The sequence below is a fragment of the Nipponia nippon genome, unplaced genomic scaffold (assembly GCF_047370975.1).
Source record: "Nipponia nippon isolate SJK-2023a ecotype South Korea unplaced genomic scaffold, ASM4737097v1 scaffold_5, whole genome shotgun sequence".
Classification (NCBI taxonomy): Eukaryota; Metazoa; Chordata; class Aves; order Pelecaniformes; family Threskiornithidae; genus Nipponia; species Nipponia nippon.
The window spans coordinates 89,566,174-89,592,961 of NW_028262369.1; the positions used below are offsets into that span (position 1 = coordinate 89,566,174).

Sequence of the window (26,788 nt, forward strand, 5' to 3'; positions counted from 1 at the left end):
ACCTAAGAGAAAGTGCTTTTCTCTTCTGGCGTCAGCTCATTTAAGGTCCCAGCCACAGGTAGAGAGTTCAGCCCCGAGCTGACGTCATGGTGGCAAACGGCAAATGATAGATCCAAGCTGTGTTTTTCTTCCTCCTCAGGCTGGGAGAAGATTTCTGGGCCTGCAGTGTTCTTCCTTTAAGTCATAAATGCTTGAGACCTGTTGATACAAGGAAGTTACTGCTAAATAAGCTGACAGGAGAACTGACAGCACATCAGCTATCCCCCGCCAGCTCTCCATACTGACACCTTCAATGCAAACTAAATGGAGGGTGCTGTATAATCTGCTCGCTTCCCTTGCAATAAATTACCAGTACAGACAAGCTCTGCCTCAGACTCCAATTGTTCTTTCCTTAGAAGCAAAATTTTGTGCCAAAACACTTCTCACTGCTCAACAGGGTAAGAAGCAACAGACAACACCTGAATCTTTGACATCAAAGAAACAGGACTGATCTTGGCCCTTCTGGCAGCGATTACGGCTGTTTCGTTTGCTGCCATCTTATGTGTGTTACGGGCTCACTAAAGTGGTGCAGCAAGAGAAGGGGGAGCAGGCAGGACAGCCAGCAGGTGTTTGACTTTATCTGGGTGGCAGCCCTCCCTTCTTAGAGGAAGCGTGTTTGTGCCGGGGAGACATTTGGAAGCAGGGATGGTCAGGCTGGAGCCGGCAGCCCGCAGCAGATCTAGAAATGAGAAATAGCTCAGAAGGCCATGGAACAGGTAACAGAGCTGTGATGCAGGGGAAATAGGTGCGAGACAGAGACTTTTTGACATTGCATCCCAGGAAGCCTCTGAAAATCACTAGATAAAGACCAAGATGGGAAGAAAGGTCTCTCTGGGCAGGACCTGGTTTCCCCAGATCCTCTTATTTTTAGCTGCCTTACCTGTCCGAGTTCTCTAGCTGAACAGTGTGTTTGTTCTGCTTTGTGCTCCAGTAAAATGCGCTGCTTGAGACCATTAGAAATCGGATGGCCCACAGTGGTTTCCAGTTCCTCCTTTTCAGGCAAAGGTGTCATTTCTCTCACTTCAAAGGTCTGTGTGACCCTGGATCCTGCCACAACTGCCAGTAAAGTCTTTCTCTGAAATAAACACAGGTTATCCCGTCATTATCAGGCATGGACAAGAAGGATTAGCAACCCATCAGTGTATCCCTCACAAAGCCACCTCTAATGGCTGTGGAGCTGGTCTCCTCTGGCAAACTCCACTGCCAGCAGCACTGGCAGGTTATGAACATGTTTATGAATGCGAAATAACAGCTCTGTGTGTTTTAAACGCCTCTCCCCTTCCTTCACCTGCTTTTGTTTGATCTGCTGTTTTAAGAACAAGACATGCAGTCTTGTGTACTAATCTCATATATTCAGAGGGTGGCTGTCCTTGTGTGTAGGAGAGTGGGAGAGACCAGAAGTATTACTCAAGTCTTTCCTGACCTTAGGGTTGTCCTAAACATTTAATTTGCACCGAACCAGGAAACATTGGTGGCTTACAGACAGCAAAAATGGTTGCTGCCTCTCTGCCTGGGACCAGCCCACAGCTCTTGAGGGAGCCCCATGGTGGACACCCTGCGTGGTCGCCAGGGTGGTTATGTGGGGTGGGGGAGATCCCCAGCTGTGAGGGGAGGCCGGTATTGGGGTTTCAATATGCCCCCCTCCAGGGGTGACAGGGCCAGGGCCCGGTCACGGGGGCTGCTCCAGGGCTTCCCCGGGGCGGTGGGCCTGCCCAGGGCAGGGAGCAGCACCATGGGGCTTCAGGCCAGGCTGGGGGGGTCCCTCAGGAGCCGGTGCTGTGGGGGGCCCTGGGCTCGAGGCAGCCCACACTCACTGTCAGGGAGCTGCGGGGCCAAGGGCAGCCAGGGTCTGTCCCACTGCCCCCAGCCAGGGAGCAGGGCCGGCCTGCGAGGGTGGCCAGGTTCAGAGCCGGCCCCGGGGTGGCCTGGGGTGTGCTCGGGGCCCCCGCAGCCCCCCTCTCCCTCCGGCCGCCCCTCCAGGCCATGCTGGATCCAGCTCCTGCTGCTGCTGCTCTCTCCCATGCCAGTCGCCCATCCCAGCCCATTTGGTTCCTCTGGGCCCCTCCTTAAAACTCCCCTTTGCCGGGGAGCTGACAGAAACCGGGACGAAACGCCTGGGAAGCGTCTGGCACCAGAGTGCTGTGCCTCCCTGCTCGGGCAGCGTCTGACCTCCACCCCAGGCCACCACCGCCCTCGCCGCTTCGCCTCAGGGGGCACCCGAAAACTAACCCCAAAGTCTCATTAGAATAAAACATTTCAGTCCTGAGCAGACTGTGCTGTGAGCCCCCAGGGAGACCTAACACCCCCGGACACCGGCCATTTGGGGAGCCGTAGCACGTGCCTCAGCTGGAAATGGGTGTGCAGAGGGGGACAAACCTGGCTGTGGATGGTGTGTGACAGAGCTGTATGCCACCAGTCCTCTGGCGATGTCCGTCTCCCATATCTAGACTTCAGTCATTGCGATACGTCCTGATTTTCCAATGCTGCCTCAAGGTGCAGCTAGAGTAATCCAAGTCTTAACTTCTCCCTGTTGGCTCTGAAGCGAGCCTGTAGGACCAAGAGAACTTCACAGAGCACTATTGAAAATGAGAGTCAGGTCTTCAGCAGGTGTAAATGGTGCAGCTTTGCTGGCTATACTGGTATCTACTGGTTGAGTGTGTAGTCCTGCACATTAAAACTCTTCTGTACAGTGAATGCATATCAGGAGCTGGCATATTACCTATATTTTTAGAGTTGACTTCCATTCTTACTTGGTTGTTCCTGTTCATCACGATCACAGTTTGGGAAGTGCGAATCATTTGCAATGCAAAAGGCACCAGTTCCTCCAGGAAATAATGCACTGAACAGACATACACCTTCACGTGCCAGATCTTTTGGGCTCTGCTTGCCCTCCCCTGTCCATTTTGTGACACACTGGTGGTCACAACAGGCTCTTCCCGGAGAGAAGGGGGGTGACAGGCTGTCTGTGCCCCATTGCTTGCCAATTTGTGGCGGAATTAGTAATAGAGATTTGATGGTTTAGGAGAACAGACACAGAGAATTACCAAAACAGGAGAACTGATGTCAGTGAAACATCAGGAGCTTGAATGCAAGTATTAATGAAGTTATTAAGCACACATTTAGACAACAGATAGTTGACTGTTAGTCCAGACAGACTCACATAGCCACAGCAGCTGTGACGTCCTTTAAGGAATTACAGAGAAAACTTTCTTTGCAGAAATAACTAAATAACTTTCAGCACTGGTGAGACCACACATGGAGTACTGTGTTCAGTTTTGGGCCCCTCACTCCAAGAAGGACGGGGAGGTGCTGGAGCGTGGCCAGAGAAGGGCAACGAAACTGGTGAAGGGTCTGGAGCACAAATCTTATGAGGAGCGGCTGAGGGAGCTGGGGTTGTTTAGCCTGGAGAAGAGGAGGCTGAGGGGAGCCCTTATCGCTCTCTACAACTGCCTGAAAGGAGGCTGTAGCGAGGTGGGGGTCGGTCTCTTCTCCCTAGTAACAAGTGATAGGACGAGAGGAAACGGCCTCAAGCTGCGCCAGGGGAAGTTTGGGTTGGATATTGGGAAAAACTTCTTCACCGAAAGGGTGGTCAGGCAGTGGAACAGGCTGCCCAGGGAAGTGGTTGAGTCTCCATCCCTGGAGGTATTTAAAACAAGGGTAGATGTGGTGCTCGAGGACATGGTTTAGTGGTGGGCTTGGCAGTGCTAGGTTAACGGTTGGACTCGATGATCTTAAGGGTCTTTTCCAACCTTAATGATTCTGTGATTCTATGATTCTATGAACTTTACAGAAGCTGTAAAACAAAACTGTTGTGCGTCAAAGCTCAGGTACAGCAATCGAGAACACTGTCATATGATTATTATGGAATAAAAAGTGTGCTATATTTAGTAACAAACACAGCAGTTATTCTCTTGTCTCAATCTTTGTTTAGAGCAGGAAAAAGAAGTATCAAAGGTAAAAGGCCTTGTTTATCTATTAGAAGGTGCATAGTCCTGCACAGCCTCATTATTTAACTGTAAGTTGCATGTAATCAAGGGGCAATCATGCTGCTGGAAGACATATGTTGAAGTAGGAGTAAGTGTCTTTTTTTGCTCTTCACGTGCATCAGAGGGATATTTCCTTCCTGTGTATTTTTTCAGTCCCATTCCTTACTAGATTCCTATACATTTTGCTATCTCATGTAAATTTGGTTCATCCACTGTATATTATATGTTGTAACTAGCTAAAAGTTAAAAAAAACCTCCAGAAAGTCTAAATCAAAATGCTATACATACAGATTCACCCATAATCAGGGGAAGCAGATGCACTTTGACTTCTTTTCAGGTGGTTCCAAACATGGTTGAGGGCCCACACTGGGAACGCATTCGATGGTCTTCGAGGCACTGGTATGCAAATCTGAAGTGGGCAGGACTGTTAAATCATGTGCTTGTCCATAACTGCAAAGGTCTTTTACCTGGGCTCATGGCAATGTTGTGAACAGTCCTTTTGCACTGCCAATTTCTTTAAAAGATACCAACATCACACAGAAAATAGAACAACTGGCAATAGTATTGGTAATAAAACTGAGGCACTGTAACAGTCCTTCTCTTGCAAATGAACAGAACCTCAGGATTTAATAGGGTTACTCTCTGCTTTACTTTCCCCCTGGAGTCTTACTAGACAAGGAGCAGGCATATAACACAATTCTGTATTACATCACCATAGAAAGTAGACTAAAGTGTCAGGATGTAGCAAGAAGTATGTTCTAGACTCACCATTTCTCTGCGAGTGGCACTCACTTCATCTAGGGCAGCTGTCTAGTGTGGGATCTTGTGACACTACTGTCAAGGGTAAGGGAAATCTTACCATGGGGTGAGCTACCCTCTGCAGATGTTTGTCTCTTTTCATGGCTACTGGAGGAGCCATGGTTAGGTTCAAACTGGCCACCTAACTTTTGGTAGAGCAGATGAATCCCACCATAGTCCCATCCAATTGCTATCACAGTTGAGTGTTGTACTCCTCTGGAGCAGTATAGGAAAAGATTGTCCCAGATGAACATACCTGCTGTTACTCCGGATGCTCTTCCACATCACGCCTCTTCTCAGCAGCCTGGGCTGGGCATTATGTTCATCCAGATTCAAGGTACCCTCCTTCTTCCTCCAAGAGACACTCAGCTGTATGTTCTTCACAGTCCCCGGTGGCACTTAGTGAGGTAGGACCGATCTCACTGTGGTCAGGTCCAGTCTCTTGCCCTTGCCAACAGCCCTGCTGCACCAACCTCTCCTGACGTTTTCCTCCCCTCCAACATGCACTCACACACACAAACACACAACTTCACCAAGCCTCTTGCATTTCCAGCAGGATGAAAAATTAAACTGAGGAAAAGTTTAAAACTAAACTTTGAGTTGCTTAATGCTACTGAAATAAACATCAGAACAGAACTTGTATTTCATCTGAGCAGAAGTTCTTTTAGCACAACTAACAGAACATACCCATTTCCTCTTTGCTTTTCATTTTTGTTATTCAATCACCACGCACCACCAGAGGAATGAAAGAACTAAAAAATTTCTTATTTTATAGATTAGATTTCTAATTATTATTAAAACAATCTGAAATTGCATATGCATCTCTCTACAGGGAAAGCTAAAGACAATAAAAAAGCCAAGACAAAGTAATATTCATAGTTTTATTGTATCCTTTTATGATACTGACTAGAACGCCAGATTTAATAATATTGGATGCAGGTATAAAAATAATCCAATCCTTAAAAATTATATTTTGCTACTACAGTCCTGTATAATTAGTGGAGGCTGAAAATATGATACAACTTTAAATAATACTGGTTTCAAAAATGTTCTCAGAACCCCGGCGACTTGGAAGCAAACATTCAGAGATACAGGGAAGGAAATAGGGCAATGTCAAGAACATAAAGCAGGTTTACATTCAGGTTGATAAAAGAAGCACAAACAAATGCTGAAAATTTACCTTTTGAAATAGAGCTCACAAGAGGTGAGCTTTACTACTGTAATTCTGAAAGCTGCTCAAATAAACCATTATGATTTTACACACCAAGTTTGACCTTCTGTTAGGAGAAAGTCCTGTAGAATTTAACAGGACTTAAAACAAATGACTGAGTTTAACAGAATTTCCTTCCAAAAAGGAAACTATTAAATGTTTATTCGTTGTTTTTTTTTTTTTCTTTAAAGTAAACCCGTCCTAGCAGATTTTATTGGACACCTTTTATGTCAGACGAATTCTATGGTGTTGTTCAAGAGAAGTGATCAGTTTTTACTGTATTCCACAGGACTTTTCCATACAGGATTTTGCAGATCTGGGGGTTGCCTGCTGCAGTCATTAACCCAAGCAAGACCCCCATCCCTTCTAGCATTGTACCAATAAAGACCAGGGAACTTAGCATTTACTTGCTACTTTTGAGGAACACCAGGCACCCTCTGTAGGTTTTCCCTCACCAAGGATATTACACTCATGCAACACAAACTAGATACAGAAGAGGTGTCATCCCACATATGACCTTACAGTACAGAAGCCACACTCGCTTTAGATGTTTACTTCTTGAAAACCAATAAGCATATTCCTTACTTCTTTTTTTTTTTTTTTATTTTTATTTCTTACCCTTTCATGGATTTCTGTCCTGCTTTTCAATTTCAGCTGTTCAAGGGAACAAAGAATTAAATACACATTGCAAAGCTCCCAAAATCTTACAAGCACACAGTGCATACCCCTTTCAAAACTGGGAAATCTTGCTTCATTTATGAAGGGACAAGTAAGAGTGAGCTGACGAGTACTTCTTATCTGTGACTTCAGAAAGCACCTCTACATCCCTAGAAGATCTTACACGATAGGAAACAGGTTGGCTGATCAGTAAAACAACTTGCAAAATTCACATTCATTCTCTTCTCAGGAAAGTGTTTCAGATCTTGAACGTGGTTTGTTCAATCTCACATAATACAGGTCCTGCTACAGTAATAAGTATACTTCGAAAAAATAAATACAACACGGAAAGGCAGCAACAGTATCATAGAAATAGGCAGAACACAGAGCCACGGGAAAGCATGTACTACACACAGGTGACCCTGGCGGTGGAATAATTTAGGCCTAAAAAAACTTCATTACATTCCATGAGAGAGCTACCCCAGTCACTCTAATGGATGCTGGATTAGGTCCTTTGTGTGTAAAGAGGAAAAAACATTAGTCGGCACAGGAAGAGCATTTAAGTAAAATGCATACGTTCTTCTTAATTTAAGGAAGAAAACTAAGGATTAAACATCATTATGAGGGAATGAGAAATCCAGCTGGATTTGGAACGGATATGGCCATTGACCAGCATTAGAGACAAGTCCTGGGAAAGCACTTGGTGTGTCTACAGCAATGTCCAAACCCGCTCTGCTGCTCACTCGGCTCCCAGTAAACAACCTTTACAAGTATCGGCACAAACAATTTCACAATGACAAACACACCTTTAACTGCAATTTATTGCTCTTTTTTAAAGCCTTTTACTGCCGCTTAGTGTGGAGTCAAATACCTTTTAGACGGCTGGTCACAAGGGCTGACGCAGTACGTGACCGTAACAGTGGGACTTATGGGAAATGCTGCAACAGCAATGAGATTCATTGCTGCTGTGTTACCTGCTGCTTTCAACATGGAGGACAAAGGGCATCAAAATGCCCCTGTCCTGTTTTTCCTCCTATAGCCCAAGTCAGTGCTGTGAGATTTCAACAGTATGCAAAAGGCCCCTGATTTTTCCAGTGCAGCAGGGAGGGCTGGCCAGGGCGAGCAGCGGTGCATGGCAGGGACACAGAAAGGCTGCACGTATGAGTCTCCCTTTTGAATGATCCCTCAAATCTGCATTTTTCTGCTCTGTTCACTGGACCTGCCTCTCCTAGGCTGGCTGCCGGGAGTATTTCTGTGGGTGAGGGGCTTTTGTCAGCGCAATTGGCAGAGCACCATAGCAGCAAATGTGTGCCTCCCACATCCTTTCCTGTCAAGCAACAGAATTAGCATTTTTTCCAAAGTTAATCAAAAATCCACCCACAAAACTGCCTGTGGGCCCTTGCTGACTGCTTCCCTAGCTTTCCACAGCAGCCAGGAGCAAGAGCAGATTTCTGTGCAGTGTTGGTGTAGTTTTTCTTCCTTTCCCCACATCTGGCTGAACCACTTGCATCCTCCTTACAAGAAACATGCCACTTCTACCTTATTCTCTTGGACAGAGAGCAATTCCCCTTGGCAAAAAACATCCAGTATGTTCAAAATTTGCAATTTGGGATAGCTAAAAGTAATCTAAATAGTCTGAGAAATAAGCTGCATTTATTTAGGCATCCTACAGGGAGTTAGGTACCGAACAAAGAGGCATCTGCATTTGAAAGTGGGCTTAAGGGCATGTGAAGACCCCTCTCACATCCGAGAGGAGCGACAAACCCCACTCCACTGCCAGAGGGTGCTTCGTTTATGGCAGAGATGGAAGCAGACAGAGAGGATCCTGGTGGCAGCTCTAACGGAGGCAAGCTGCACAGAAACAGGTCACATCCCTGCCGTGGCCGGGCAAGCCCATTGATATTGGGATGTGGTAGTAAATAATTGCAGTAAAATTACTGTCCTAAATTGTGGCAAAACACACTGCACCCATCCCTTCTGTCCTAGTGGAGCTGGGAGCCGGTGGGGCTTAGGTGAAGACGGAAGCATTGCAGCACGGGGAGCGGCTGGGCTGCTGGAGACCCGGGGGCTGAATCACCCCGGGCTGCACCCGCTGGCTCTGCAAAGACTTCCTGGATCACTGCGTGGGAAAGCACCTGCGCTCACCCTGGTACTGACACCTGCCTAAATCCTCCCCTGCCTGCTGAGCGGGGCATCCTAGGACACCCAGAGAAGGTGCTGCAGGTCAGGAGAGACCCTTTTCCTCCTCCTGTGGAATATGCATTGGCTCCATGACTCCTTTCTTACCAAAGCTAAAAGGAAGGTCAGGCTGCAATGGACACATTCTCATAAGAAAGTTCCCAATGTTTACCTGCTCTGGCAGAGAGAAAATTTCACTGCAATAAAGTTCTTTCTTTTGGAAAAGGCCAAGTTTTGCAGTCCTCACTCAATAAATCCTGCTGGGTTTACCGAGACCCTTTCACTCCAGATACAGCATTAAGAAGAATTTGAAGACCATTAAGAAATGAAAATTAATTACTTGCCAACTTTTGTGTGATCTCAATTAGGAACAGTCCTATCTCATTTCCACTCAAATCCCTTGCAATTTGCAATTTGCTGTGAGATACAGACCAGGAGTTTTGTTCATACAGTCCATGTTACTCTTTATATATAAGGATTGATCTGCAATTGTGAATTGGAATTTCCTACTTTGTCCTTTGTACTTGGCACACACAGAGGAACATTTCCCAGTCTTTGAACTAACCAAGCAATTAAACATATTTACCTATAAGCATGTGCCTAAACTCTTCCCTATCTGGCAAAATGCTGGCCCATGGTTAAATCCTGCCATCATTGCTGGGACACTCTTCCTTTTTGCTAAGCTGCTTTAGTAAATAGGGGGAGAGCCCAGTGCTTGTCTCTATGCTTTGGATTTAGATTTAGCATGAATTCCATCCCTTTCTTTTGTAACACATACAAAACCCTCCTCCATACCATGGGAAAGGTAGCCCTTTCTGTCCTAGGCACTCTCAAAAACAGAGGCAACTCACCCACACAGAAACGACCCTGCCAATGTCCTCTTTGAAGGATCCCACAGCACAGCAGAGCCAAGCCCTTAATTCGCATCATCCAGTGGATCCTGTGTAATTAAGATATTGGCTGCTAACAAAAGGGAGAACAACATCATTCACAGACTGGAAACACTGATCAGCGTGTCAGGGAACAGGACATTGTAACTAGAGTTTTCCTTAAATATAGCTCCTTAGGCAGCTGTACTTCCCATGAGCATCCATTCATTTCCTCCCTACAGTTAAGATAAGCCATGTACTACCACCTGCAACGTTGATTATGGATCAGACAGACATGAAGTTGCATGCATCGTCACCATAAGATCATGTAAGTGCAAAGCATACTGCCCTAGGCATCCATAAAGTCCTGTTTTTCTGCAAGCCCACACTGCTGTTTCTACATAGTAGATAAGGTGTGAGGCATAAAAAGACACTGTGTTTGTGTGCTATAGCTGGTGCACCAAACTATGTGTTCTCAAGCACATTTGTGGGGCCTTTCCTGCCCTGCAGTTTTGAGAAAACAGAAGTAAAGGTGAGCAGGAACCAGAAACCTCTTAGCCCACGCAGCTGAGGACCGCCTAGCGCTAGCTGCCCTTCCTCTGGATAGCTGCTGCTCACTTTTGTTAGGGAATACAATAGCCTTCGAAGTGCTGGAAAAGGATCTGGGGACTCACAGCATCTGTAGGACGCAAGTACTACTACCTGCTCCCTGGTGGAGGGCTCCTCATCACCCCAGGTTTGCCTCTGGTGAGCAACCACACAACACATCAGCACCTGAACTGCTGATCTCACTGGAGGTTAGGTATTTTGGGGGACGCATCCCATGGTCCTCAGTGCTTCAGTGAGCTGAGCTACCTTATGAACTTACTTGTAGGCACAGTGTCTTTTCGAGCACTGTGGAGGAGAAGGCAATATCAGAGGGTATGTGCCCTTCAGTGAAACTAGCCTAGGCATGCACTACAGAGATGGTGGGTTAATGGCCAAGGAATTGTGCTATTTGTTATCCTCATACAAGCAGCCACCTTTAATTAAAAGCACAGTCACATTCAGGGGAAGGATCCGTATCCAGACCCTGTATCTGAACAGGGTTTGGATGACTCAGGTTGACACTGCAGTAAACATAAGCACTTCATTAGGAAGATGTCTTTCAACACCCAGCTCAGGTCAGAATACAGACCGTGAGCTTTCAATCTGATCTTTGGTGAGAAATGTAATAACTTACATGCTTCAGCTTCTGCCGAGGTGATTAATATGAATTAACATACCTAGGTGAGGAAACCCGCCTGGTCTGAATCACTCGAAACTAGGATGTAAGAAAGCAAAACACTTCAACGTAAGCCATCTTTGTCCGCTAGATTGAAAGCATCACGTTTTTCTCTTCCTTAAATGCAACTGACTGCAGTGAGCCTTATTTCGCAATGTACTGAAAGCCTCCACAGTTCCTACTGAAGTCAAGGTGGGCTGTGGAGGTTTGAAAACTGTGTCACATCTGCAGTGCCCGGAATTCATGTTCCACCTGCCCAACCAGGGCTATAGCATTATTGCTCCTTCCCAGATTCTTTGTAAAGAGCATGCTGAATTCCCAGCTCATGTTTTTCTTCCCTGTGAGCAACTATTTAACATTATATTGCTGTTTCTACAGGCATTTAAATCCCTGCAGGGAAACAGAGCCCCGTAAGATCCTATACGGAAGCACTATGATGACGTGTAGTGGCATCACTTCTGAACAACACTGGTTGACAAAACAACATGCTTAGACTCTTCCCTACATACAGGAAGTTTTCAAAGCAGTGGACAGGATCAATTGTGCCTTTTTTTCAGCTAGAATTGCAGTGGCATGACTCACTTTCCGATACTCCTTGGAGACAATCAACGCATTAATTCAGCCAACATCGCCAGGCCCCAGGCTTCAGCAAGGACCCAGGCATCTGGAGAACTTCTACCAGTAAGAAGGTGAGGGCCAGAGGACCAGCCAGCTTCCCTGACGTGTACGAAGCAGAAAGCAATGCAGCAATGGAAAAAGGAGTGGACAAACTTGCCCTACCAAAAGGAGATGCACAGTGAATCTTTGCATGAAGGCTGACTAAGAAGACAAGCACAGTCAACAGTGAACAAGACCTGTAAACAAAACACTCCCTAGTGGTATTCAATGCAGAGTGCTGGGCACAGTTCATCTGCCTGTACTGATCCATGCTTGCCATGTAGCGTAAAGAGTGAAGCAGCAGCACAGAACAAATCCAGAGTACGTGTTAACTTCCGTCTGGGTCTTTTAGTGGTGTGCACCTTGAGCCGTTCCCTCCTCCTCCTTCTTCTCTCTGCTGCTCAGCAAGTGTAACCATTCCTCGAGGTGGCACCGCTCAGCATGGAGTTCAAAGTCCTTCCTGTTAAATGGGAAGAGTAAGACTGATGTGGGCCGAACTGCCCACGAGACAGATTGTACCCAGGGATCAAGGGCCACAAAACTGTGTCAATCTTCCACTCCCTCTCCACTCCTTGCTAAAAATAGTCTCTTCTTCTGGTTTCATCACTAATGAAGGATGGATTGTATTGTCCAGGGTAGATGCATGAATGTCGAGATCCAGGCAAACCAGTGTAGGGAGGATAAAGTCCGTTTCTTTCCAGTTCAGGATTTCTCAGTCCAGTTGGCTGTATTAGCAAAAAAAAATTAAATAAAAAGGGTCTTAGTCTCACACTCAAATGCTCCTTCAGGCACAGTCTTACCACCCTTCCCAGCAGTTATTTCAGTACCTAGAAGGAACAACGTGATCGCTAATGATCTCTATAACCTAGAATGATTTTTACTGTAGGAGTTATGCATTGCCTGAAGGGATTATTCTGATGCAATCCAGTTTTGACATCTTACCAATTAGCAGACTTGAAGTTTATCTGACTCCACCAAGTACAGTCTAAGTGCACAGTTAATTTTTAATCCAAGAGAATTGTGCTGATGAGCTCAGGCACTGAAACAACTCTCACGAAAAGGATATTGTCCCAGACCCATCCTTAAAGGAAATGCTTCTAGAAAATCAAAGTCAGGCTCCTGCTTTGAGTATTACCTGGGAGCACTTCTCTCCCCATTAACCATAGGTACCTTCTCCCCCAACACAGGCACTTGAAATACAAAGTGATCTGACTTTCCTTTCTCTTCCCTTCTCTTATTTTAGAAAATGTCCTGGGGACACTTGGTTGAGGAAATTTGATGTCTAAGACCAAGACTGTACAATCCTTTTACCCAGTAAACAACATGTGACCCAGAGACCACCTGGTTTCATCTGTTGCAGAGCAGATCCATGCAAAGCCCTCATCACCTGCTCCTTGCTAAAAAGCTCCCCTTTCTAGTCACCAGCATAATAGAAGTCTGAAAAAATGTTTAGGAAATGCATTTTAATTTCCCAATCTCTCATTCTTACTGGAAGCAGGAAGGAAGATTATTTCCCTTCATCCTGTGCAACCCAATAAACTTGCTTACTGGAAAACTTAAAATACAAGCCAGAAAAATATTGCTCACTGCCCTCTGCTCTGGAAAGCAGGAATCCAGAATGTGTGACTTGGCTGAAATTCTGCAACCTTCACTCACATGAGTAACCCCCACACATCTTAAGTACATCCAGTGTATTGCTGTAGATTAGTGACAGATGATACAGCAGCATCACAGCTCTGGACACAGACATTAGCAGGTGGTACCAACCATGACAGCAGGTCTTGTGCTTGCGTCTTTCTCTGCTCTACACAGCCTATTACTCCTCCACCACTTCCTCCCTACCGCTTGTTCCCCCAGAGCTGGAGGGATGCGCCAGCATCTTCCCAACCTGGGGTGAAGTTCCCCAGGCAGAGGTCTCAACCTTCCAGCATCATCAGTGAGGGCAGAAGGGAGAAAACTACCCACAGGAATTCCTAGCAGCCTGTCCAAAACCTTTAACTCTCCTTGTCTACTCTAGGATTGGGCTTTTTAGGCATCTACCAAAATGTTCCTATACACTTCCCTAGCACTCTTCCTAATGACATCTCTTTGTGATATTCACCACATGTGTAATAGCTGGAGTCCATAGGACTACCAATGCCTTGCTGTCTATGGAAGCCATTTATTTGCTCGTTTATTTTGCAGGAAAGGGATCTGTCCTTCCAAAAATAAAGGAATGTGTCTTTGCTGTATGAGGCCCAAAGGGTTAATAGCTAAGCTATGGATAGATACCGAATAATACACATCTGTCATCTGCAACAAGTTCTTGGTGCTTCCGTTCTCTTGCATCTCGATGGTCTCTCTGCCCCACTCCTGTGCCCGGGGGTTCTTCGGATATTCAGCATATGGCGACATCTGGAAATCTCCACTCTTGAAAATGAGTTTACTTATGTCATTTTTATTCTTCCTGTTTATAATAGAATGAAGGAAAGTGAAAACATACAACGTATCCTGCTATCTTGTATGCATTTCTGATGTGATGTCAGGAGATTTACTTGAAGCTGTAAACCTTGACTAGGAACAAAGATCACCTCAGAAAGGCTATAGTCCAATCTTCTGCTCCAAGGCAAAATTGGATATGAGGTCAGATCATGCTACTCAGGGTGGAATTTGAAATCTCCAAGGACGGAGATGGCATAACCTCTCTGAGCAACCTGTTCCACTGCCTTACTGTCCTCTTGGTGAAAGAGTTTTTCCCTACATTCAGTTTGAACCTCTCCTGTTCCAGCTTATGCCCTTTGTCTCTTAAAAATGTGTGTGTTCACCTGAGTCAATGAAAAAATGATGGAAATCCAGGAAGAAAGAAAAATGTATGGGAGCCCCCATGCTATTCAAATCTCCAAGTGCTTAACCACAGCACTTCTAGGCACTATGTTAATTCCTAAGAAGGAAGGCCTGCAAGCTGGCCAGTCTGAATGACACCATATGCCCCTACATGAATACCATGTTGTATGAGTGGACTTTGGTGACACTTCCAGTTCAAAGTAGAGTACCCTCCAGGAAGTCTCATAACCTGCCAAAGGCCAGGACTCATGAGAAGATCAGTCCATCCCTGCAGAGATCTGCACTCTGAGGCCTGGAGGTGTACTGGCCATCATACCTCCTGGCTGGGACTTGCTGGCATCCCCCTGGCTCAAAATATGTGGGAACAAGTGCACACCACTGTGCCAACCAAACCACTGCCTCGCCTGTGTTACTGATAAATCCAGATGCTGACTTTAATCAGAGTGCTTTGAAATCCTAGATTTGGGAGCTGGAATGGGGGGGAGAGGATGTTACTGCAAGCCAGCCCTTTTCATGATGTATAAATCATGAAGCAGAGCTTCCTCAGCAAGCACATCTTGGTTCTAGTCCAAACTTACCTGTTGGTACAGGAACTACGTGTGTACATTATGGGAACTACGTGTACATGCGTGTGTGTGTCTGAGAGGGAGAGACACACAGACTGAGAGCAAATGCAGGAGTTGTCCATAAAGGAAAATGAAAATAGCCTTAAATACACTCAAACACCACTTGAGCAATGGCCCGTAACCCCTCCTGTTACCTAAACTTCTCCTTTCTACTTAGCTTGCATTTTTGGAGACTGCTCCCTGGCTGCCTTACAGCTCTGAGTGAGAAGGACTCCTTTGCCTCTCCATCCTTAGAGGACATGATTGCCAGGTGCATCCTTAAGAGACACTGAGTTGAATTTTTTTAGCCTGGTTGCTGGGAAGAAAAAAAAAAAAAAAAAAAAAAAGACATGCCCCAAAAGAAAGCACAATGTAATACTTCAGTATCTCTGATTACCCCACCTCCTTAGCTTTCCTATATGTTCACCTATGTTTTGGTCCTTCAGGGTTCACGTGTGGAGCACTAAGTGTGGTGTAACCCACTGAGAGGATGCCACGTGAGCCGTGGCCGGTGGTGGTACCTACCGGCAGCAGGTGACAATCAGGGCTATGCCCATGATAAGCAGAAGTCCCCCTCCTGCAGCCGCGATCACCACAGTGATGAGCTGATATGCTACAAACGGGAGAGAGAGAGACTTACTTAGAAACAGCGATGTGGTTGTATATGCTAATGTAAACATATCTACAGGCCTCATGCAAAAGGATTAACTGTTTATTTCCCATTTTAACTCACTCTGTAAGCCATATTGCCTTAAATTGTCAAGTGAAATGGATGGAGTTGGGGATCTCCTGCTGAAGGAAGAAGAAGCTCTTGTTTCCCTAGGGGACAGGTTCCCTTCACTGATAGATCAGAATAATTCAAACGATATTTCATGGATTCACCTCTGAATATCTTGCTTCAAGAGTGCCCCCTATATGTGCTATGATGACAGAGTATCCAGAGAAAGGACACCTCCTTTCCTTAGGAGACAACATTAAGTCAACTTTGTCAAAGAAGGTCAACAAAATAATTTTCAACAGAAAATGAAGAAACGAAAAACACTGACAAGAGTAGCGTGTACCTACTGCATTTTAGACACAATCGTTTGCAATTACTTGTTTCAAATTTCCCATTTCTGACGCTGTGGAAATTAAAAGAAACAAAACTCGGTACTTACGGTTTCCACAGTTGAATCCACCTAAGCCAAACGGGCAGCTGGTAACAGAGAACAACAGGGAGTTTCAGCAGCTTAGTTGTGCTGACAGATCACCAAAGCAATATTAAGAAGGATGGTGGGGTAGGAAGAGGGCAGAACAGTCACCATACCTCACACAGGTCTCATTTTCCAGCTTATATCCATCTTCACAGGCTAAAAACAGAGAAGAGAGAAGGGCCATGAGCACCGCGTAGTGGTGCAGGGGAGGCATTTCCCATCGCTGCTTCCCACGGCAGCCTCACCCCAAACAACCCTGAGGCCCGACAAGCCGTTCTGCGCTGCTGGCACAGCAGCAACGCCATGCACTCTGACGTGATGCAAGATCTCCTCTGGTTCAGGCAAAACACCACGCACTTAAATTCACCTCCCTCTTGGCTTTGATGGGACCATTTCAGGGCTTCCCGGCAGAGCTAGCCCAGAGCCTGGGACAGTGTGAGCAGCTGGTAACGTAATTCCCAGCAGAACCTCTCCTTGCCCAAATGGAAACTCACTGCACACTTGTATTGCTTCCCACAAAATAGCAGTGTAAAAAATCTGCAAGTGTCTCCAGTTTTTGTTTCGAAACTTCATTTGAACAGCGCTACTTGCACTGTTGATGCACGTTATTCATTACTTTTAAATGTTAGTACTGCAATGAAATGTTATGCAAACAGAGTCATGGTTAACCCAAAGTGATATGTTAGGTTTTGCCTCTGAAAAATGTCACTTTAAAAAATTTATTTCAAATTTGGAGCTAAATCAAATTTTTAAATATCATATTTTATTATAGAATATAAATTAAATTTTTTACTAGGTCTAAATAACCCAGAAAACTGCTATGTACAAAATATTGGTAAAAAACTGAAGCCATCACTTCAAAATAAGTGCTGTGCTTAAAGGATAGCTATCTTATCATCTGAATTATCTGAGAAAATTATACTACCCTTCTGATGAACAGCAAAGGTGATGACACATTGGACATACAATTATAAGCTTCAAATTACCAATAAGATCACTGTTTTTCTCAGCAATAGTCCCACCAGAGCTCCTGCAGATCTGCTGCCTTTCGCAGAGGCAGCGAAGGTGGTTGCTCAAAGACCTGAGTAGGGGTGACAGGGATGGAGTCGCTTTGGGCAGAGGGACAGCCCATGTAGCAGCCCTTGGGGGTCTGCAAGACATCACCCAGGGGTCTGGGAAACCCCCGCAGCACACTTCACAGGGAATAAAACTAGATTGTTAAGTGAAAACAAAAATACTCATGGATTTTTTTTCCCCCCTCAAACACCATATGCTTAAAAATGGTGAGGCAGCAGCTCTCAAGCCCTCTTCCCTCTGCCTTGCTCTTCAACCGCAGGGATAACCCGCAGCCGAAAGCTCGGGTGCCCTCTAAGCCCGGCAAGCGCGAGGAAATCCGCGGGGAGAGGAGGGGGCTGCCCAGCAGAGCCGCAGCAAAGCCCTCGCCTCCTCTCCTCCTCCTCTGCTGCTCCCAGCACACCAGATGCCTCTTCCCCTCTGGCACAGCTGGCAACTGTATTTTCAGAAACACTTAGCACAGGAGGGGAGGGAGGAAGAAAAGAAGGACAAACGTGCAACGTTGTCCATTAGGATGGGGTGGCAATATCACAGTAAACCAAGAGAGAGCACTCGTTTTCTGGCTGGATTCAGGAGTTTGTGGCTCTTCCAGCACCAGCAACAAGCGATACTGATGCCAGCAGGGAGCGATGTGGCTGCGACCTCCCCCTCATAATACAGGTCACAGAACTTCCCTAAATTTAATTCCAGTTTCAAATCAAATAGTTGAACTGGAGCTACGTTTTAGAGAACCATCCAAGATTGATTTTAGCATTTTCAGTGACGGACAATCAACCACAACCCTGGGTCAGATGCTCATAAAATTAATTTCCCCAGCCATTAAAAACATTCACCTTCTTTCTGGTCTGAATTATCCCAGTGTCAAATTCCAGCCTTTGGATGTTTACTTGCTAGATTGGAAAAGGTTATGTGAACACATTTCTCCTCCTCACCATCAAATCACTCCTTTGCCTTTAATAAAGCCAAGTGCACTGAGATCTTTGAGTCTCCCTGGTTATTGCAGCTTTTCTCTGAACGCTCACAGGTTCTCTTTGACCCTTTTGATTTCTGGTTCCCAGAAATAGATGTCGCAAGCCCAGGGATAACAAAACTTCCCCTCTTCTGCCTGCCCGTGATCCCTAAATGCACCCAGGGATCGTATTAGCCTTACAAGTCAGAGCTGGGGACCTCTTCTTTGCCTGCCAGGCCCCCTTTGTGGCTCTGCCCAAGTCTCTGCTTTCCAGGAGACGCAACCCACAGTGTGCCTGGCACTCTGCTCTTGGATGCCTGGCCTTGCTTGTGATCATACTGAAATACTGTTTGCCTATATACCATTTACTAAGCGTCTCATGTCACTCAGCATGCCATTTTCCCTGCGGGGTGTGTGGATGCAGATGAGTGATGCACTCACATCATGAATATTGCAGCTCTAGGCACAGACTTGCCATAGCAACTGGCACCAACGATGACAGGGGGGCTGATGTCCACAATAGCTGGTCTGGCACCCCTTTCTCTGCCCTACATAGCCCCACTACTCCCCCACTACCTCTTTCACTCCATTTATTCCCCCAGAGCTGGGGATGGGGAGGGTGAGGCTTTTTATGTAGCCACGCCGCAGTATCTCATCATGATGCTTTTTGCACTGGATTTATTTTTCTCTCTCTAAGATGGTTTCTTTGAAGTCAAGGAAGAGACCAGAGGCAATTGGACAAGAGTTAAGAGCCTCAGTCAGCAAACAGCCAGGGCAAGGGGAGTAAATCCCAAAGGATCCTTGCCTGGCTCATTCATAACATCGAGTCATTAGCAAAATGAGACTGGATGGGTTGCTCCTTTCACTTGCTAACAAAAGGAGACTGAAAACATTATGGAGCAAATGTTCTACCAAAGCGAGCCACAAGATCAGGCAATAAGGAAATCAGCAGTGAAAGGGAGGGAGGCATCACCTCGACAACTTGCTGGAGTTGCCTTCTCTAATGAGCCCCGTGTACCCCAGCCCCAGCCTCAGCCCCAGCCGCAGCCCGCCGCTTGTGTGTTAGGAAGGCCTGGAGGAGCCCGCAGGCAGATGCTGGAGCCCAGCCTAATCTCACCCCCTCAGCCGTAGCCCAATACCATGTGTAGGGCACACACCTTGAGCGGTCTCAAAGCTGGAGCCGTGCCTTGAGCAGGAGCAGCCCTGGGACCCCACTGGCACACAGCCCTCAGGCCAGGAGGCTATAGGGGCACTAAAGAGAAAAAGCAAGATCCTGAACATGCATATCCCTGTCTTACTTAAATGCTCGGTGCTTATGTCTTTTCCTCTCCTCACCCTGCCTTTTCCTGCCACTTTGCTTTCTCCTCTGGCATCTTTCCTGCTCCTTTGAACATGCTCCCAGGAGAGCTCACACTGTCACACTCACTCGGCAAGCTTTGAAACATGAGCAGGGAATAGGCTTAAGTGTCAGGGGCCAAGCAAAGCTATCGGAGTTGTGCTTTTCTACTCAGGATTCCTTTGCCTTTGCCTTCCCAAAAGAGACTCAGGGGTCTCTTTGGAAACCTGCTTTGCTGCTCCTTGCTTCGCTCCAGAAATGCTCTGTACTATTAAAAATAGCATGCCCTTGAAAAGCTGGCACATTGAGTTTGTCGCCCTATTTCTAAAACAGCCCTGAAGATACCGGGAAGGCTGAAAGCCAGCAATGACCCAGAGACCACTGAACTGCACACTGAGAGGTACCACGGCCAACACATTGAAATTCCTGTGGCTCAGAGACCCAGCCCTTCCTTGGTCCAGGGGATGCTTTTTCAAGCATGCCCCGGGGGACAGACACCACAAGACAGGACAGAACAATCCCTGGGGGTCGGGGCGGCTGATCCCCTGTGCCCCAGCAGCTCTCCCAGCCGCACCCGCCTTCCCACGGGGGAGACCGGACAGGGCAGCACAATAGCCATTTCCCTCTTTGCAAATACTATAATTGGAGTTACCACGCCACATTTTCACAACCCACAATGAGGGTCGGACGCTCAGGAGACCTTGGTTCCTGTTTAGTCACTAAGAGGGCAGAGATTTTCAAAGAGGCTGGCATATTGTATGCTATATTTATCAGAAAAATAGCCCTAGATATCAAATAAGAGCCATACCTTGCCTTTTGAAAAAGCCTTTAAAAATCCCAACCACCTGGCTTACCCAGATGGGAATGAAGTGATGCTGAAAATCTGGTATTTTGCTGGAGCGTGGCACCATGCAGTGGGTGCTACCCTCACACCCCTGCGCTGCAGCCTAAATCCTGCATCAACCCTGTCCCTCAGACATGCTCAAGCTGGTCAATAAGATGTTTCCTACAGACAACAGCGAGCTGAAGGTGGAATTGAGGCCTCGCTGTGTGCAGGCAGGGTTTTTTATATTTTGCACAGCAAACAAGACCCGTAAGTAGGGAGTAACCACACATACAAGATGTTAGATCTCTTAGCCCTCTGCAACCATCGCATCCGAGTGCCTCACAGCCTTTCATGTATTTATCTTCACAACACTGCTTGGCAAGAGACATGGACAAGAAAAATGGAGTCACTCACCCTGGGTCCCCACCGTCAATGAGGGAGCAAAAACTGGGCAAAAGCCTCCCAGGTTTCAGCTCAGCTCCCCACTCAGTACATAAGCCCTTCTCTGTCTCTCAAGGGTCAGTGGAGATGGTCAGTATTTCTTGATAGAAATCCTTCCCCCAACATACAAGATGAAGGGAGGGAAGGAAAACACAAAGGAGAAAGGTTTTGCTTGGAGCCACAGAGTGGAGAAGAGGCAGGACCGTGACCTAGGACCCAGAGATGCCCAGCTCCAAGATGTCCATCCCAGAGCCTGCAGTATGTGAGTTATTTCCAGGCACATTTTTCTCACTTTCTGATCAGATTCGGAATCGACAAAGCAGCTCCTCCTATTTCAACAGCAACCCAGCAGACACTGCCAGAAGCAACATATAACCACTACTGCAATTCTCATTGATAAGTCATCAGAAAACTGCATTTCTTAAGAAGCCCTACAACAACCGCTAGAACTAGGGAATGGACACCCCGATCCTACAGAAGTCATTTTGACCACTGGTATGCGAACAAAGACCTTGTTTAAAATGCAGCAAAAAGAGATTTCATGATCTGAGGAGTAGCTAAAAAATACTATAACCCTTAAGCTTAAAATTTCTATTAGGAACCCAGCTGAAAAATAAATTCATAATCATTTTCAGATACTTACTTTAAAAATATTGATGATGTATTAATATAAGCTTATGAGTTTAAAGCACTTCTCCTAAGTTCGCTGAGAGTTCAGACAAAATCAAAACAGGCAGAGCCGCACGTCATCTCTGCTCTGTGCCACTGAACTGGAGCCCAAAGCCGTCGGGCCCCTTTCTGCCTCTTCTCGATCACTGTGACTCACAGCGTGCTCCAGAAAGAGATAATATTATTCCTAGAGAGAGACTGTATCTTCAGCGTCTGCTGAAACGTCCCCTAACTAAATAAAAGAAACTTGAGCTGCTAATATTTATTCATAATATTGAGCTTCTTGCATGCACAGTGATACACAAACACACACTCATTTCCACCAGAACAAAAAGTTTAAGCAAAATTCAGACAAAATACACCCCATAAAGAGCAATACCTCTGCAGGAGTGGTCCATCTTGTTGTATTTGAAGTACCCACTTTTGCACTGGCAGAGTGCGACTCCATCGAAGTCGGTGCATTCAGAAGTTTCCTTGTCGCATTCGGGGTCTTTCTGCTTGCACAAGCTGCCAACTGTTGGGAAGAGGTGGCCAACATCAGCGCGGTTCTCTCTGAACCCACTGTTATGCACGTTTGCTTTCCCCAGGCATCACATTCAGCTCATGTGCTGCTTTAATCTCTTTTCTTTTTTTTTTTTTTTAAATAATATTTGTTCCATTAGGAGACAGTCAACATTACACTATGTCACCGTTTCTTGCATATCTACTGTCATTTGTACAGGCAAATAGAGGGGGCAAATAATAAATGTTTCAGCTTGGAGGCAGAAGGGGAAATGAAAAAGAAAAATTTGGTTTGGCTCAAGCTGAAACACATTCACCCTCTGAGTAGTTCAACAAACCAATTTTTATGTTTATATCAAGCAAAACATTTTGCTCAACCCAAACCAATTTTTTTCCATTTCAATATTAAGCACTGTATTTTTTCATTTTTCAAACAAATAATTTGTCCTTTCATTTACATTACTTTGAAGCAGTGTTTTACTTTAGAAAGTCAGATTTGTTACAATGAGCATTCAGCAAAACTATGGGTAAATGGTGGAAATTGTGTCACCGAATTTACATTTTTTTACTGGGAGGTCAGACTAAATGGAATGAACAAATGAAAAAATATTCATGAGAAATAGGATTTTATGGAAAACGTGTCACTCAATTGGCACTCACCTTTTATAAACCTCTCCCTGCTAGATCCATCATCTTTCTTTTTTATTATTTGACATCTTTTCTTTTAAGTACTTACACAAGTACATAATTTGTTTCTTATTCTGCTTATTTCAAGTTAGAAGTAGGCTTTACCAAAACCATTCTATCAATCAGAGGCAACGACTAGATATAATCTGAGCAGGTCTACCAAAATAATTTCATTCAATCCCCAGTGGAGTGTGGCTTTAAAATATGGCACATTAAAATAAAAGCACGTGCTAAATTTCTCATCTTCATGTTTACTTCACCAAAATGATCCGAGGAGTTTCCCACTACACCCAGGCTAAGCGCTGCCGCCCTTCATCCTCAAAGCCAAACCTTGAAGCCTCGAACCCCAAAGTCACAGAGCTCCATGTGCAGAAGTTTCCTTGCAGGAGCCCATCTTTCAAGGGTGCTCACTGCCTGCATCCTGCTGGTACCTCTCACGGCTAAATCTCCTCTATCGCTCCCTTGGAAAGCAAGGACCAAGAGGTGCAGGGCACAGGGCCACCACCACTGATGGAGTCCACCTGGAAAAGGTCCTGCACAACACCGATGTGCTTCTCCAGGTCTCTCTGTGCCGCACCCATGTTCCTGTTTGGCAGGTAGAGGATTCGGTACAGAAATCGAAAGTTTTAAATTGTGAACCATTTTTACACCCTGCAACACCGAAGTAGGGTGGGCAGGAGAGTGCAGCTCCCCGCATAGCCTCCAGCAGCTCTAATCAACTTCACTGGGGGGTTTTGTCTCTTGGCTTTCACACCATTTCCCCGGCTCCCGGCCATGCGGGTAGAATTAAGACTTATGGTTTTTTGATCTGGCCAGGGCCCGGTGTCACATCCCAGAGATGAAAGGCTGCCCTATAATGCCTCTAATCCTGTGCTGCGCGATGTTTTCAGAGAGAGGCAGATTTCTCACACATGTGGCGAAGATAAGGCTCGATATCTGCATCCCTTTTGTACTGCAAGGCTCTTAAGATGACTCCCATTTAAATAAGATAAAAAAGATTCAGAGGGGTTTTTCCAAACGCCAAAATCTTTCTCCCCCTGTTACAAAAGGAGCCAAATAAAACATCCCTTTCCCCTCCCGTCACATTCCCTCCAGATGCTATTTACCTCTGTGGAGCGGTTTCAGGCTGGAGATGAACTGGCAGACTTCGGTGGGGGATTTGCAAGCTCGAATGTAGCTTTTCACGCTGCTGACAACATCGTAGAAAGTCACGTTGGATGCTAAAGAGAACGTGGATTGCACTGAAACATGCACAAAATTTGCCTCCCTAACAGAAAACAAAACAAAACAGCCCTGAGTACCACAGGTCAGTCTAATGTCATTGTTAGCACCATATACATAGGACTCATTAACGCACATTATACATAGGACTCTCATTAAAGCAAGCAATGCTTATCGCAGACACAATATTGCATACATACTAAAACAGCCGTGCATTGTAACAGAGCTTAAAAACAGGACAAACTTACACACAGAGAGGTAAATTTGGGGCTGGAAGGGGTGCTGGTAGCTCACTTTAAAACCAGCCATAAATCCCTCACAAGCTCACAAGCCCGTCCCCAAGCCGCTCAGGCCAGGAGGAGGGTACTAGGAGAGCCGGGCAAGGTGGTCAGGCATTCCCCGTGCCCTGCGCTACTGCCAGACCAGATTGCATCAAGCCCAGCACCAACTCAAAATGAAGAATGTGGATCTCAAGTTGAACATCCCAAGTGCTCGAGTTTCTCATTCTTCCCCTGGTAGCCTTAGCCTTACCTGGTTGCCTTAACTGTGGAGTGGCGGTACCCCGGCAAGCCCGACAGTGATGCATTGAGCTGCAGAGAAGGAGAGAGCAGCTGTTAGTGGCCCAGGGGGGATGGAGGGAGGCAGCCCAGCAGGACGCAGCATGGGACACCCCTCCTGGGTCACCGACACCATCTCCTGCATTCGCCAGAGCCGCCTGCTGAGGCCGAGGGGGCTCTGAGCATCCCAGCAGTTCAGCTGCTTGATAAGAAAGATGTGCCGTCCTGTTGCCAGCAAGGGATGGCCAAAGACACCATCATGTATCCTTGGACAGGAACGAAGACCTAGGGGTTTTGACATGAGCATCTGCCTGGGGCCCCACTGTGCAATGACCGCAAAGGCCGAGGACGAGCCAGAAGCCAGCGGGGAGAGAGCCCCATGCGAGGCCAAGCTCAAAGCAGCGCCCTCGGAGACTGCGCATCTTCCAAGGAGCCTCCCTCTCCCCAGATCCATGCGGTTGTCTGTGTTCACTCCCCAGCACAAGCCGTGAAGGCAGCATCAAGGTGACTCAGCCTGGCTCCCCCCTCCTTTGGCAGCGTGTCCAAATCACCTACTCCAAAAAGAGTTGGGATGAACTGCAGCCAGCCCAGGAACTGCTAACAGGACGAACTCAGGCATGCAGTGATCTGGCTAAAAAACGCACAGAGATGTACCTATCCCCAGCCCAGTGGTATTTTTGGAGCAACTGATGGCACAGCATATGGGGAAGCCACCAGCTCACCCAGCGCTTGCTCTCAACTGCCCGAGGGCCACATGGTTGCGATAGCATGGCTGGGAAACTCCACCAAGAGGAAGGTATGTTTGGGTGGGTGCTGCTGCTGTGCTTCATCCCATGGGGTCTGGCGAAGAGCAAGGTGGCACCAGCTGCCAGCACCAACCCGCCCCAGCACCTGTGAGATTTACTGATGAACAATGAAGCCCAGAGTTACTGTTTTAATGTTTGATCCTGGAGGAGCACTAATGCCCTTTCGAGGTCTGGTAAAGGCAATGTAGCCAGAAGACACTAGGAAAGGATGGAGGCTACAGAAGCGTGAACCCAGCCACACCACTTCATGAAAAGGGCTTCAGGATTTTCTGGGCAGATACACTGTCTTAAGCCCCATCGGAGCCGGATCTCTCCGCTGCTGTCTTGGCAGCCTGGGCAGGGCAGGGGAGAGAAGCGTGCTGGGATTTAAAAGTGTACATCTCACCAGACCTACTTACACTAGACCAGGATGGTTCAATGATTAAAAAGGCTAAATCCACACTACAGAGTCTCGTGCCTTCCCATGACAACCGTAAGAGGAGCGAAGGGGACCTGTCCCATCAGCATTGCCCGGCAATGACACTCACCATCGCCAGGATTTCACCCTCGACGTGGAGGAGCTCTGCATACTTCCCATGGGTAATATTAAGTTTCAGGGGGACCTGGCCAATGAATGTTCTTACTAAAAAGAATAAGACAAGATAGTTGGAACAAATCCCCATGCCGTGTGTAGCTGCAGTTTCATCTGCCTTACGTGAGAGACTGTCTGCATGGAAAACTCCTTCATGCAGCGGACAGAAAACTCACATCTGACAGTCACTGCCCCAATAAAGCAAAGTCCCAGCCTTGGGATTTTTCCCAAGGGTTGCTGAGATGTTCCCACAGCCCCAGTCAAATTCCAGAGCTCAGTGCTGCTGAACAGCCACCATTTCACTGCAGCATTCAAACATTTCATATAGAAACACAGACTGATTTAAAAGGATTCCTGAACACAGAGAGAGATGGGTAAATTTAGTAACAAGACGGTTTCAGGTACCAAAGCTATTTATAATAATTTGAGGTAAACATGTCAAATCTCTTACCCTTCCCTGCAATGGAAGGAAAGGAAATCAGCAAGTCAAAATAAAGCACTGTAGGAAGGACATTTTCATTTTTCAAATTGTTGGACAGAATGAGCAATGACATTTGAAAAGAGATCCAAATGATGCATTTTTCCATGCTTAGATTCATATTTGATTCATGGCAGCAGAATGCAATAATCCAAGTTGTCCAGACTCAGAGAGATAATATCCCTAAATCTTGTATTAAGTGTCATGAGATACTCGGTGGAAATGAGAACTCAGAGCTCCAGTTTTATGTTCCACCAGAAAAACAAATACGGTTGCAGATAACATTATAAAGCCTCCAATTCTTTCCCATTTTTTCCCATCCACAGAGCCTATCTTCACCACAAATTTTATATCAGACAGCTCTAATGTAGCAACTCCGGGTAAAAATAAGAT

At 46.3% G+C, this 26,788-nt stretch overlaps 1 protein-coding gene across 4 annotated transcripts in view; it reads right to left on the reverse strand.

Annotated features, from left to right (window-relative positions):
- Positions 1-5,690: 5,690 nt before the first annotated feature.
- The window catches only part of HEG1 (heart development protein with EGF like domains 1), a 56,130-nt gene continuing 35,032 nt past the window's right edge, over positions 5,691-26,788 (reverse strand). For all 4 annotated transcript variants that reach the window (XM_087733167.1, XM_087733166.1, XM_087733169.1 and 1 more), the window contains exons 15-23: positions 25,874-25,968; positions 24,515-24,573; positions 23,869-24,029; positions 21,954-22,088; positions 16,393-16,435; positions 16,244-16,281; positions 15,612-15,699; positions 13,930-14,104; positions 5,691-12,383 (exon numbers count right to left, since the gene is read on the reverse strand). In XM_087733167.1, coding sequence (XP_087589293.1) covers positions 12,234-12,383; positions 13,930-14,104; positions 15,612-15,699; positions 16,244-16,281; positions 16,393-16,435; positions 21,954-22,088; positions 23,869-24,029; positions 24,515-24,573; positions 25,874-25,968 — 944 coding nt within the window. In that variant the 3' untranslated portion in view covers positions 5,691-12,233. The remainder of the gene's footprint in view (positions 12,384-13,929; positions 14,105-15,611; positions 15,700-16,243; positions 16,282-16,392; positions 16,436-21,953; positions 22,089-23,868; positions 24,030-24,514; positions 24,574-25,873; positions 25,969-26,788) is intronic.